The 15469-nt window shown below is 38.4% G+C and overlaps 1 protein-coding gene across 1 annotated transcript; it reads left to right on the top strand.

Annotated features, from left to right (window-relative positions):
• Window positions 1-10830: 10830 nt before the first annotated feature.
• Window positions 10831-13388, top strand: ddx28 (DEAD (Asp-Glu-Ala-Asp) box polypeptide 28). The gene has a single exon (XM_020941679.2). It carries the CDS (start codon window positions 10982-10984, stop codon window positions 12611-12613), a length of 1632 nt encoding a protein of 543 aa, XP_020797338.1. The 5' UTR covers window positions 10831-10981; the 3' UTR covers window positions 12614-13388.
• The last annotated feature ends 2081 nt before the right edge of the window (window positions 13389-15469 follow it).

The raw sequence follows: 15469 nt of genomic DNA, 5'->3' as shown, positions 1-15469 counted from the left end.
GTGTTGTCAAAGATTCGACTGTCATAGTGTGTGAGCTGATGTGGACAGTGACAGTGGACACACGCTCATCATGATTCTCACCACAGCTTATGCTCTGACTCCTCTGTGATGCCTTGACACACAGGCCTACATTACAAGAAAGCCCAGTTTACTGCATAAGATATGTGTCATCATGCTAACTAGTGCTGCTATGACTCGCTTTGTATTTTTATATTATAGTAGGTAGCTTGACTTTCAGTGCACATTTACATCATAAAAGCTGACCTAAATGGTACAGCTCAGTGATGTTCAGTGATGTCTGTCCAGTGTGGAACCAGTGTCTAGGCCTTATTGACCATCTGGCATCAGAACCGATGATGAAGTTTAAAGTGAACATGTTAGTTTAAATGTGACTGTGCATTTGTGCATCCACTGTGTTCTTCATGTGCACTATTGATTTTCTGAGCAACAACCTGTACAGAGCCTGACAAATATGAGTGTGTCAGGTTACCCACGAGAACCAGCCACATGTGGTCTGAAGCCGGACAGTAACCTAAACCAGGGTTCCCTTTGTGCAGGAGCAGGGCTGATTAGCAGTGGCTCTGGTTACCTCCCCTGTACAGGAGGCTTTGTGTTCAGGTCAGGCTCTTCTTTCACTGCTTCTAGCACTGCTGCACATCAAACTGTGCCAAAACACTTGACAAGACTAAACATCACTGACTAACTGTTTGCTTTCTTTACATTACTAGGCATAAAAACATTTTAACTATAGCTCTGAGATAATGTTTTCCAGTTCAGTGAACAAAACTGTTTTAATTTTCCATTGTCCAATTAACCTGGATAGAAATCATAATCCCCATATATTTTTACATTTTAAAAGTTTCTTGATTTTTTACTGTTTATATCATAGACCAGTAGTTGTTATTAAGGAGCTCAATATGATTTTGTCAAAGAGGTTTTGTAATGGTTGGTACATGAATAAAAAAAAGGTTTATAGGAACAACATTAAAGGCTTAAAAGCCACCGCCTAGCCTAACACCAATAAATCCAAGTGACTAACTAAGTAACTAGCACTCCACATCTAGGGTTTTGAGGTACCCACATTTCAAAATTCAGTCCTAGCTCATTTCCAAGAACTGGGCAGTTGGCACTGTGCCTTCTTTTCTAAAGAGTGTGTGACGCACATGCCCATAGTCCCATACGTATTGTCCGGATTGGCCCACAAATGTTGCACTAAAGCCTCTTGAAGGGTTTTGCCAAGTCCATTATTGATTAATACAAGTTTTAGTCTCACCATCCCTGTGTCAATCATATTAAGAAGAGATGAATAAATACGCAACATTAAAGTAACAACAAAAATCCAAACTAATTCTGTAATAAGTAGAGCAGATTACAGGTCTAAATAACTGTAACCTTTATACAAATAAACATGACATCAAAAAGAGTTCAGGTAATGCCAGCTAAGGCTTACAATGTCTGCATAAGCCAATGTTAACATATGCTGGCAGCTAAATTAAGCTCCTAATTAAGGATCCCATGCTGAGATAACACTATGAGATAAACAGACTACCTTATAAGCAGCTGATTTAAATACCCACACAGATCAAACAGTTCATTATTTCATATATGTATATATGACATATATATGTACATATATGTATGTATGTCTGTGTGGATCTTCATCATGTTTTTACATGCTGAGTGACCTACAAATATTTTTTTTTTAGAAACCAAGAACTGTGGTGTAAGAACATTAGATTTGAATTTGTCCCGAATATAATAGAACATCTACTTCTACACCATCTCCAAACACTAAAATAAATATTGTATCTAATACAACAGTCTAACCATTGCTCCTTGCCACCTTTTGAGGGTGTTTCTGGGCCAATTTTAAATATGCCAGAATAAATAGAAACAAAACAGAAGCAAAACAAAAGGTTGAAAAGCAGAGAAGCCATGACTGGGCCTGACTGAAATATGGCTTTGTGGGACAGCCTAAAATAAAATAGGATCTGAGCCAGCCTAATCCCTGGTGTAGCACACTGCACCTCAAAGCAAACCAAAGAGAGGAGGAAAAAAGAAACTAGATGCAGGAGTTGAACAGCTTTCTGCCCCTGACATGTTGATACAGCGCGGCCAGCGGTAGCTTTAGTTACACTAAATTTAAACTAGACAGATGCCACACATAGTTCGTCCTGCCTCACCCCAGGAAACAAACGTCTCATTCATCACGGTTCAGAAGGTCGCCCACATGTGCACCTCAGCCGTGACCCGCTCCACCCGGCCTCACTTTCTACTCCATCTCCCCTTCACTAGGCTCTAGTCCGCTACAGAAAGTCTTGATACACTAAAGTCTTCAATTGGGCATCAACTCCAATGCGTGTGGCATTATCAAAACATTCAAAAAGACTATGATCCCACCATATTTGACCTGAAGTGCACTGACAAGACAAGAAAAGTATAGTGGCAAAAGGCAGAATATAGTCACACTTCATCTTCAGGACTCAGCTAAATTACCACATGGCTTCTTTTTTCTGCTGTTGTCCAAAAATATAATAATTATTTGACTAATAAAATGCTCAGCAAAGACATCACTGATCAATTAATCAACAAAAAAACTAAAGATTTACAACCTTACCCTTGACATTTGTACACATGCAGCAATGAGAAAATACAAAACATCATATATTACTGTGATCAGGAGTCTACCCAGCATGCCACGAGTCATCCAGTTACAATATTATAGATCTTCAAATACCACTACCACTATTTCCTTGTGAAAATATAGTAGTAGTTTAACCTAGTAAACAGCAAACAATAAAGAAATTACTGAAAGAAATAGTGTAGCACCAGCCCTTGTGAGGTCGGAGCCCACGTTTTATCCCTGATATAAAAGTCAATGGCTTTCGTATAAAATAGCACTGAATTAACAGGAAAAAAAAAACTCAAAGGAAAGTAGCAAATGTGAAAAATAAAACAAGCAAGTATAAAAGTGTCTCTGCTGCAGGTACTGGGACAGCACGTCCTGTAGTGGCAGCTGTTGACGTGAGTTGAAGCTCACGGCCATATTGTAAAGTGTGGACACACACAGCTGTGGTGGACCAGCCCACACACTCACCTGGCGACGTGGTGCACAGCATTCTGCCCTGCTCCTGTGTGAGGGCTCTTCAGAGTGTGAGCTGTCTGCTGCTAACCACCTGCTCACAACAGAGCGCTCCTCTGCCTCTAAGGAGCGACTAGAACCTGCTGTCTGCCCTCTGCCTCGCTGTGTGACTGCCCAAAATAGTCCACCATGAGAGCGATGTAATTTCAGTCTTTCCCACGACAAGGATTGAGAGGATCCTGCTCCGGGTTTGGGACGGCATAGCAATCACAACAACAGTGACAAGACAAGAGTGCAGCCCACTCTTAGATGTCCACAGTGAGCTCCTCTGACAGAGCTCAGGTACAGCCTAACATGTACACAGCCATGTACACACACACACACATGTGGCACTTGCAGCATCTGGAGATTTCATTAGACACAACAGTCTCTCTGATGTCACTGTGGCTCTCCTTTATATCCTGAGAGCGGTGTCAGGGAAAAGACGTGTTGGCATGATCTTACAGTAGCAGGAAATATCAAACCACACATAAAGATTTATTTTTTTTATCTGAGAAGAAGACATGGCTTAAAGAGTTTCAGATGTGTGAGGGTAGAAAACCCTGTACGCACAAGTTGGACACAGCACCCCCCCGATCCTGGGGTCTGCCATCTGAAGCCCACATGGCACGTCTGGCCCAAAGCCACACTCGTCACTTGGATCTTCCTGGGTCCGTAAAGGGCACTATTGCCACTGCCACATTCCACACAGCAACAAGTCAGAGAGAGAGAGAGAGGGAGAGAGAGGGCTGCTCGTGACCTGCATCACCCGAGTCACCCTGTCCCATCTGACCAAAATACCACACACACACAGCAGCAGTACAACTTTGGGGACTGAAAGTGACATTTGTCAATAATTCTAGGTGTTGTACATAAAAAAAACAAATGATTATTGATGACGCATGAGCCATTACATAAAAAAAAACAAGCTGAACACCAAAGACACAGCCTTATATCATACAAACGCTTTTTGTTGTTTCCGCAAATTTGTAGACCACTATCCAGGTTGTCAGACATTCTCATAAAAAAATCATTATAAACATTTTAGCTAAACTAAACAAATAAATGAATATTAGCCAATTGAGGGACACATTTAGGGCTGAAACAAGGTCACTGATTAATCGCAACAAATTGATTATTTAAATTATTTCAGCTAATTTAGTAATTAAAACCAGGTCAATTGCTGAAAGAACAGTTTTGTAATGAAAAATAAAAACAATGTAAAAATGCCCTTCATTGGAATCTCTTTAGCTTCATTTTGTATTGTAAAAATGTTGTGCGATCTAAACAATATTCAAATTAATACTTGTCAGATTAATCCATTTTTATAATAATGGTTAGTTGTAGCCCTAATTCAATTGACTTCAAACATTGTAAAATCAACTGGACTGGCCTCTCTTCCATGTTGACAGTCAAGATTGAGCAGCATCCCCTCACGGGCCAGATGAGCTCCACTGAACTAAACAAATGTCACTACAAACATTTCACTGCTTGACTTTTGATTACAAGACAACGCTTCCAATTGACTTTCTATTTTTAGCTAATACACTATAAACATGGTGAGTTGGTGCACCACATGTAAATTTGAAAGGAATGCAGGTCTAGACTGTCAAAGCACAGCACTTAACTAGATTTTCACTGATCCTGAAAGTATGCTCTAAATAGTATTTACTGTTGTAATGTGAATTTGTGCACATGGCTAAAAGAATGGTGGAGCAGAAGAACAAGGCACTGCTCAGGAGAGAAAGTGTCAAACAGACACACAGAAGACAACGTTCTCCAGGTTGCTTTAAAAACAAGTCCAGACCTGAGCTTTGCTCAGAGAGAAAGAGAGTTGACTTTGCAAGTGTAGTCCTGTGGAGCACTGTACTTATTCATTTAGACACTTGGGCCTCAAAGCAAACACACTGGAGCTTTTATTACCAAACTTTTCCAAATACATTTTCCTTCCTCTCAATCCAAGATCAAACATTTAATCAGAGGAAACTATTATTAAAGGTGGCACATGCCAAACACTGTCTGTACTTTGCCATTTCCAGAGGAGCAGTTTGTGTATTGACAAGTTCCAATAGCTGAAGCCAAAAGCCAAATGACAAATCCTGTTCAGAACAAATGTTACTTCTATGCGCTCAGTCATTCAGACAGGGCATTTATTTGATCTATATACTTTAAATACAACATACATTTGTTTTCTTCTTCTTTGCATTATTATTATTATTATTGTTATTATTATTATTATTAACATACAAATTCTATTAAGTTTCTGATATAAAATAATCTTAAGCCACATGGGTCTACTTGTGAGACATTTGAGGAAATACAATTTGTTCAACCAAATGCAATAAAAGATTATTTCTTATTTAGGCTACATCTCATATAGTAGAACGTTGAATACAAATGTTAGGGACTCCAAATACACCTGAAGATGCCATATAAATACCATATAATTATCTGGTATTGTTGTAGATAAGCGGCAAGCCTACATCAATAAGTAACAACCAGACTTGGGCTTCACTGTGCTTGGTGTATTGTTTAATAAAAGCCTGCAAGCTCCACTGTTTCAGGGACAGGGCGGCTCTAACAGTTCTTCATAGTAAAACTACACACAGAAAACAAAGACGCCCGGTTAGTGCACACTAGCAGCTAAAGCACCTGTGCAAAGCGCACAACAGCGTCTCACACATACTTATGTCAACTTATAGGCTACAGGCCAATGAATCATACAAAAGAGTAATAGCAACTTCTAACCGTTTTATTGGTTAGGCCTACAACCAACATGGTCAACAAAGGTGAAAAAGACATTCAGCCCTCGCATTACCTGTGGGACCCAGCGGCTGCGGCTGGCTGTCCTCTCCAAACATAAGCCTGAAGTCCAGCTCCTCATTCCCGGTGCAGTTTGCAGTAGTCATCGGTTTTGACAGCTCGGGTTTTAGCCCGCCACTCAACCGTGGACTTCTCCCGTGCAATGTCACAACATTTACAAAATGCCACGAGGACCAATCACAGACTTATAGATTCATTTTACTTGCGGTTCAGTCTTTTTCGGCAACAAAACAGTTCAAGTCAGTCTCGAGTGGTCCCGCGGTGAACGCCAAGTGCTGAAGTACCAACTTCACAGAAAGTCGCTTAGCCTTCTATCCACGCTTCCTGGAATATCCTCGATTTCTTTCAAAAACACAGTATTTGGTTCCATTCACTAGTTTAATAAAACTTCATTAAACGGAATAACGCATTCCTTCTATGTCACTATTAATCCCGTGTGTTTCGCCTTCCCTCCGCCGGAGCTCAGTCCCATCCGATCCCAACTTTTACTAACCCCGCGTGACAAGGCAGTTCCCGCGATGACGTCAGCAGACACAACAACACATGCACGCATACGTACCGCACGCGCCCCTGCCCCATGTGGACTGTGCCGCTGTTATTACACTTGATCAAGTGCATTTTGTTTTTTGTTTGTGTTTGTTTTGTTTTTTTATGACTAATCAAGTCTTGTATTCCAGAAATGAACATAATAATCTATGTGTTGTAGGCAAGTGACCACCTCCATCTGTTCACCTGGTAACAGTTATATGTGTCATACAAGTATACTATATTGTGTGCATGTCATGATGCTTTATAAGGCTATTTATTTATTTATTTAGTTAGTTAGTTAGTTAGTTATTTCAGTTCATGCCCCTTGGACATTAGCACATTTAGAACTTGTAGAATTCCATCTTGTGTTCACTGCTTTCACCATTTACATTATATTGGCTATATATTTTTTTATTAGAGTTCTGGCACCTTGTTTGAGCTTCATGCAAGCCTAAATTGATTCACTTGAGATAGACTATACATGCCACACACTGAAAACAGTTAGGCATCAAGAGTTCACAGCTGCATTAGGCTACTTTTGGGCTAAGCTCTCATATTTTACTTGCTTACTCCTTTTGAGCATTGCATAGCATTCTGAATTTATAGGACTGAATTGGTATCTGTTTGACTCTATTTTTACAATCACCTCTAATAAATACTGAACTGAAGTCCTGTAGCTGTTTAGATACAGTCAGTTGTATTTGCTAGAGTTGGCAATCACAGGGTTCCTCACAATTTGATATGTTGCACAATTATGGATTATTACACTAGATCACAATTTTGAAATGTAATTTTCTGCATTATAGCACTATTTTTAAGAACCAAATACATATTTGGCAAACTATGCCTTTATTAAATACCTACATAACCTTAAAAACTCTATTAAAAGGTTAATTAAAATGAATATTTGAAATGTATTGTATAAACAAGGTTTCTTCCGCTAAAGCAGCAACAAAATTGTACCACTGTCCAAAATAATTAGTAAAATATACCACGAAATTCTGGATAGGGCAGCCTACCATACTGATAATTGTATCCCCAAATTTAGTATCACAATCAATCATTTTGCACACCCATATCTTAATGAGCTGATCATGAAGTTTTACTGTTTGGTTTTGTTTTCTGAATAGTGTTTGGCAAAGATTAGACTTATCCCTTGATATAGCCTACATAATTGTACTAACAGCTATGGCTCTGATTCGACCAGTGCGCAATCCAATTTAATTCACACATTCAATAATTTACCATTTTGGAATGTCCAGAGCAACTTCCGAACTATTTGAGAAAGCAAAAAAATCATCATTTCCAAATGCCACAATTTTTTTTAATGGTGTAATTTGGTAATGTCTTAGTGGGTGGTGTGCCACAGAATCTTTTGTGCCGTGACTCAGAAAAGGTAGTGCACTAAAGGACTATGATAACAAGTTAAAAAAAAATAAAATAAACACCTGCAAAGAACCTTTTACATTTACTGCATTTCCTTTTTTATTATGTTGTTGAAAATTATAAGAGAATTACAATATATGTTCTATATTTTCTATATTATATACAAAATAAGATAATGCCATAAAATATATTTACAATTTTATAATATATAATATTATCATAATATAATTTTACATTTGATAAGACATATTATCTTGTCTCATCAAATATGTTTCATTTGCCCATTTTCTTGAGAACGTGTTCGGCTGCAGATGCATGCTCAACTCAGAGCCTGTTTTATAGTGCATATGTGGGCGTTCAGATCCTGGGTTCTCAAGTGCTTCTGAAAGCATCAATATTATTTCAGTATTCCATTTGCAGATATAGAAATATGTTAATATGGCAGTGATTTCAATCAATTATGTAGATGAAAAAATAAGATAAAAAGGAAAAAAAAATATATGCATTGTAATATAACCTGTAAATCCATATACATTTTCAGATGGTTGTCATGCTGCATTGAAATTGAATTTTTGTTTCAACAGTTGCTTTTCAATTAATTATAATTTTCTGTGCATTCAGTAGTTTTGACAGAACCAGATCTATTCAGGTTACCTGTGCCTGTTATCTTCACAGATGACCTTTGAAGGGAAGAGATAAAGACGTCAAATTGTGTGGGAGGCAGGAGATGTGGTTTATGATTTTATGATGTGTAAAAACTGATGGTTAAGAGGCAACAAATTCTATAGCATCAGCCCCCACATTGGTCTCGAGTTGTTTGAAAAGTGTATTTCAAGAATTAGGGTTTACCATTAGAAACTTAATGATGTGTTCACTAAATGTCACCATCAAACTAAATCAACTCTTCAGAAAAGGACTGAATTAATAATATACATTTGATGTAGAATTGGCAGTTTGATACTTTGTAAATACATAATAAATCCTTCAAATTGATAGGATTAGACCACAACTGGATTAGATCTCAGCCTGTTTTGGGGATGTTTTACAATGCACTGCAATAGTCTAAGAGCCTAATGAAATTTCTTGAGAAGTGCTCATAAAGTGTATATTTTAAGGCTTGTTTTTTGCTGCCCTCTATTGTTAAATTGGGATTCATGCAGTTCTTGCAGGCCAGAGAGGGAGTGCCCTGGATTCTTGTACGATCAATTCACACTGGCTATTTGTCAGTACACTCATTCCAAAACACAGCAAAGTGGCCTGTAGTTTTAAGAGACTTGAGTCAGTTTAAAAGATAACGAATCCTGTCTTTTTTTTTTTCTACAGCCTATTAGACTTGACATCTCTGATTCTAATTTCAGCAGTATGTGTCATTGCAACAAGTAAAGGAAAACATAGGCCCTTCTTGGATAGCTTCATGAATATGAATAATAAGAGCAAACAGAACACCTTTGCTTGCAATAGGCTACTTAACAAGAAGTGAGAGCAGTCTATCTCTTATCTCCTACAATTACTGACAAACTGGATTGCAGTCAGACTGTTGATTCTCTGGATTCTGTGCATAGAATCAATACAGATACAATACTAGCAGCCATCAAGCACATAGCCTACATCTTAAATTACTGTATAGCCAATCAAATGTAAGAGCTTATGGGGAAACTGATATTTAAAGGTGTACTGCAACTTTTCTGGTGACTGTCCACCACCTATTGTTTTGCCTATGTTCCATAGTATGGTGGGTAATAATAATAATAATAATAATAATAATAATAATAATAATAATAATAATAATAATAATAATAATAATTATATATATTATTATTATTATTATTATTATTATTATTATTATTATTATTATTATTATTATTATTATTATTATTATTATTATTATTATAAATAGATATTTAATACCATACAGTGGAACATTTTAGTTAACTGAATAAAACATCTAGATAAGCAAATAGGCCTTGTGGACCCACCACCGGAACATACATTGCACTCAAGTAAGAGTAACTTTAAAATAATATTACCCAAGAAGATAGGCCTACAAAGTACAAAGTAATTACTCGAGTAGAGTAAAAAACAAACAAACAAAAAAGTATATTTGTGAAATGTACTACTCAAGTAAAATCTAAACAGTAACTGGCAGGAGGTAACATCTTATTTATAATTTGAAGTTAATGTAATTGGAAGGAGAAAACATTAAACATTACTAACATTAAACATTACTCTGTGATCTATGTTATTATGTTGTTTCCTCATCAACAACATACCTTGAGATTTGTTTAATTTACACACGTTTAACACAGAAATCCAGAATGTATAGGCTCAGTTCTTTTCTCAACTGGAAAACACTGTTCTACCTTGTGATGTCATGTAGGGATACAGGAAGTGCTCCTCTGTGATTTAAAACTTCATACACCTTCTCTTGCGGTAACAGTGCAGAAGAATCCATTGTGTGTAATATAGGACCTTTAAATAATGGGCAGAATCTTCTCTTAGATATAGAAGCAAAAATGAAAAATGTAAATTAAAAAATGTAATCATAAATAAAGAAGCACTACAAGAAATACACAGACCATTTAATATTGCCAACATAAAGATTTTGACACTTTACTTCACTCTCTCATTGGAATTAGAATGCACTCTATTTTTTGTTCTTGCCTCATTACTCATTAATTAATGGAAGCATCAATACTACTACTACTACTACTACTACTACTACTACTACTACTACTACTACTACTAATAATAATAATAATAATAATAATAATAATAATATAATAATAATAATGATAATAATAATAATAATAACATACATGAAGTCAGAACACATGTATGTTGGCTCTGTTATTTGAATAAATCAGTGGCTGTGCACTGCAGTAGTTTTGTTTCACAGATGTGGGCGGGGCTGGAAAATGCGTATTAATACGTCATCATTTCTTGTCTCACGATCCTTCACTGATGTCATCAACCGTCGCCCTAACAGCATGGAGGATCGGAGCGAAAAGGCAAGCTTGTCAGAAGAATACCTGCCATGATACTCATTTGGATTTATAGCACTTTCGAAGTCCATTGTGTAATTTTTACTGAATCTTCATACCGTGGATTTAATTCTGTGTCAAGATGCAATTGTTGAGGGTCGCCTGTTTAGCGTCGGCTGCGTCGAGGAGCCGAAGCTTCACCCTGCTATGTCAACCACAGTGTGTAAAGATGTATACTTGCTTCTGGTTTCATTCGTCGGGCCTTTGTCAGACAACAAGGGATTTAGAGGAAATGCCAGTGATTCGCGTCCCTAAATACTTGCAAAATCGAGTTGAAAGCGTGAAAGTAATTGGTGGCCAAAATAACATCCATAACGTTAAAGCTGGTCGGTTACTTATACAGAGCAAAAACCCGACCCTGAACCAGTCTGCAGCCTACATCTTCGGAAAATTTGAAAAACCCGTGCTATGTTCAAAAGGGTGGAAACACAATAAGTCCTATGGAGATTATTTTGCTATTAACAAAACCAGGTCAGTGGCACCGTATATTGAGCCTCAGAATGAGGGTGAAGAAAATAAAACTTGCGTTAAATTCAATAACTTTAGCATATGCAAGGCCCTTGTAGATGTACTGGACCGACTGAACATTACCCGCCCCACCAAAGTTCAACTGCAGACCATTCCAAAGGTCATGAAAGGTCACAATATTCTCTGTGCTGCAGAAACGGGAAGTGGCAAAACTCTAAGTTATCTTCTGCCTATTATTCACAAACTACAAGCTCAAAAGACATCAGAAAACAACGCTGAGGAATGCAAGATTCACACCCTAATTTTGGTGCCATCAAGAGAGCTGGCAGAGCAAGTGGCTGCTGTTTCCAGGATGTTGTGTCGGCCATTTGGGATTGTGACCAAGACTGTGGGTGGCGGTCGGGGTGTGGGACATATCAAGATGTTGTTCAGGAGACAAATTCCAGATATTTTGGTGGCTACACCCGGGGCACTAGTGAAGGCTTTACGGAGACACTGCCTTGACTTAAGTGAGCTGAGTTTCTTTGTTGTTGATGAGGCAGATACGATGTTTGATCATAGCTTTTCTGATATGTTGGAGACCATCCTGAAAAGTGCAAACATCTCGCGTGATCCAAGCGAGACTCATGGCCTAGGACACAAGGCTCAGTTGCTTGTTATAGGGGCCACTTTTCCTGGTGGTGTTGAAGAAATTCTCAGTCAGGTGACCGATCTTGGTAAGATGAGAATCATAAAAAGTAAAATGCTTCATTTTCTCATGCCTCATGTTAAACAGACTTTTATTAAAGTTAAAAGTGCTGAAAAGATTTTGGAGCTCCACCAGGCCCTGAAAGTACATGAAAACAGTAACTGTGGTGTGTTGGTTTTCTGCAATAAATCGGCCACAGTGAACTGGCTAGGTTACTCACTGGAGGAGATGGGAGTCAGACATACTCGGCTGCAGGGAGAAATGGCAGCTGCTGTGCGCATGGGAATCTTTCATCAGTTCCAAAAGGGAACAATAAATGTCTTGATTTGCACAGACATTGCTTCCCGGGGTTTGGACACATCTAAGGTAAAATTAGTTGTCAACTATGACTTTCCTCACAGCCTTGCTGACTACATCCACAGAGCAGGGAGAGTAGGAAGGGCTGGGGGTGAAGAACATGGGGAAGTGTTAAGTTTTGTCACTCATCCTTGGGATGTTGAGCTGGTGCAGAAAATTGAGACTGCTGCTCGTAAAAGAACATCGTTACCAGGCCTGTAAAGAAAATCAACATGAATCCCCCTTTCCCCAAATCTAATGTGTAAAAAAAAGTCCCATAGATAAAAATTTGTAGTATTATAATATTCATTTACAATTTAAACAGTATTTGTGTATTTATGGTGCCTTTTTTCTTATTATTTTTTGTTCTTTCTTCTTTATGGCAATTTAATATCTGAATTTCATGTTGTACTCACAATTGGCCACTAGATGGAAGTATTAACTTTTAATACAGTCACAAAATTATTTGATAAAAAATTGCTTTTATTATGTTTCCTTTCAAACTTCAGTTGGAATTCATCTGAAGCATGGTTGGCGCTGTTAGACATATTCTCTGTCAGTGCTTTTTAAACCCTCACGCTCTCCTCGGGGTCACATTGAGCCGAAGATTTTTTTTTTTTTCCCCGCTCTCTTGGGACGGGTTAGTCAGACCCAAAAATGTATTTTCTCGCCTGGCGAGAATTAATTTGAAAATAAATGTATGGGTCTGATTGACCCTCCCCAAGAGAGCGGGAAGGATTTATTTATTTATTTTTTTCTTTCTTCGAGTTAATGTAACCCCGAGGAGAGCGTGAGGGTTAAGGGGGAAACAAACCATCACACTTAAGGTCACCACACCAAATTACAAAATATATATATTTTTTTATTGGTTTATTTACTTCATCAGACAAACTAGGGGTCATTCATATATTAGTTTAATTAGTTTGTGGGTGTAGCTCTCGGTGTTTGCCCTATAACATGTTAATAAATAAATAATAAAGTCATTGTGGGAATACTGTGCAAAGTGTTCTAATTGTAACAAGGGGATTGGGATCTAAATGTCTGGAATTTAGGCTCGGATTGTCCTGCTGAGGCTGGGGCTCGGCATCTTTAAAACACTGACCCAGTTAGAGTCACATTTCAACCAACTGTACCATGACAACAAACTTTCACTAGTCCATATACAATAGTTCATACTGTATGTGTTGATGCTTCTTTATTTATTATATTTATTAATATTTATTATATTTATTAAGTGATATCACTATATTAATATTCAATTACAATTTGAGTAAGGCTTTTGTTTTCTATATTGGAGGTCCACTTACTGCACTACGCAACTTTTCTGGTGGAGGCTACACCACCTGCTTATCCATAGAGATATGTTATTGCTTTACCTGTAAAGTTCCACAGTATGCCATGGAAACAAGCAAGTGACACTACTAAGCCAAGAACCAGGTCAGCTCTGAGGACATTTTTTTTTTTTTTTTTTTTTGTAAAAAAATTTATGTGTATTACAAATGTATATTTAATAAATCCACATTGTGGAACATAACAGGCAAAGCAACTGCATTTCTATAAACAAGCATCAGAAAAGTTACATTATGCAGCTTTAAGGACACATGGCCACTTTCAGTTTGGCTTCAAATCCATATGATTTTCACGGATAGCGGCTAGCCTATATTTTTGGTCTAATCTGTAGGCTTCCCAAGCACATATTTATATGGAGTGATGTGGTCAGTTCACTGAATGATGGTGGACTACAAATGCGACCGGTCCATTATTAATGACGCATTTCCTTGCCCCCCCTCCCCTGGATAATCTCCCCCTCCCCATTTACACACACCACCAACAAACACACGATACTGAGGTTCCTCCGACGCCGCTGTTCTCCCTCTGCCCGTGCCACTTGGACATATCGCTGCTTGTAGGAGGTGGAGGATATTTTCGTAAAGAGAAACGCGACGTGCATCTCCTCTGGAGCGGAGAGCTTTGAAATGCCCCAGTGGACGATCTAGAGGTAGGTTTTTGCCATTGTAATCGTCTTTTTGCAGCAGACACCTCAAATCTCATCTGACTCCGACCAAACCTTCATACCAAAACTACGTGCTTAGGGAGACTATTGCGTGGCGTGGTCTCTGGCACGTCTGATTGCCCCTTATCCAGCTCTCTGCCGCTCACTATAGCTTCATCTTGTGCGTTGCTTTTGAATGAATCCCCACCAAAGTTGAGCTGCAGCACTCATGGTAGAGAATAAAACTTGTGGAGCTTTCACTTCATCGATGCTGTGACTTTGGGTGACTTTACAGAGCGGTCAGTAGTAGCCTTAGTGCTGCGGCACTTCATCGTGGTCTGCCTGTCTGGGCAGTGAGTGTTATTGGGTAAAAGCCACACAAATTAGCATCTAGAGGTACCATGGGAGTGTAGCTTTATGCTGGTGGGTGTGAGAAGGCATCCACTTATGAGAGTTCATGGTGAGGCTGAAGTTACATGGCAGTGGACACGGTAAAACCATCCGCCATGTTCAGAAGATGCCATTAGCTTATGTCTGTGTATGCCACCTGCAAATATATGAACTTTCCGACTAGGTCTACATGTGAAAACTACTGGCAGTCAAAAGGTTATGCTGTGAATCGAAAACGCTGATTTAAAGCAGCTGTATGTTTTGTGTTCCGTTTTTTTTCCCTTTTTTAGCGAGATTTACTCGTGCATATCACCGCAAAGAGGCTAAAGGTTTACGCGTGGGTTACATTTAAAATGACTCGTGTGATGCATCGTATTTTCCCAGTTTGGACATGATACATAATGATGTGCCCGCGTTGCATGCTGCCACACCCCTCTACAGAACCTCTAATAATGCACAGCAAATATGTGAGAGTCACCTGCTTTATGTCTACAAACAAACCTCTTCTTTGCCAAAGCACTGGCTTGGACATAGGCTACTTACAGCCTAAGTCATATAGGTGCACGTGTATTAACTGGTTGCTAATATTACAATTAGTATTTCACTCACCATTCCTAACAGATGAGTTCATGAAGTAGGCATTTGACCTACTCTTTATGTATGTCTGCAGGTTATCTGATATAGTAAAACCCTCA

This window comes from Boleophthalmus pectinirostris, unplaced genomic scaffold (genome assembly GCF_026225935.1).
Source record: "Boleophthalmus pectinirostris isolate CB_2022bp ecotype Guang Dong unplaced genomic scaffold, ASM2622593v1 HiC_scaffold_257, whole genome shotgun sequence".
NCBI lineage: Eukaryota > Metazoa > Chordata > Actinopteri > Gobiiformes > Gobiidae > Boleophthalmus > Boleophthalmus pectinirostris.
The sequence above is the reverse complement of the archived record's forward strand: the minus strand, read 5'-3'. Positions and strand labels throughout refer to the sequence as shown.

Bases quoted from the DNA above. Each gene is read 5' to 3' on its own strand.
- ddx28 (XM_020941679.2), top strand. From the start codon at position 10,982: ATGCAATTGTTGAGGGTCGCCTGTTTAGCGTCGGCTGCGTCGAGGAGC.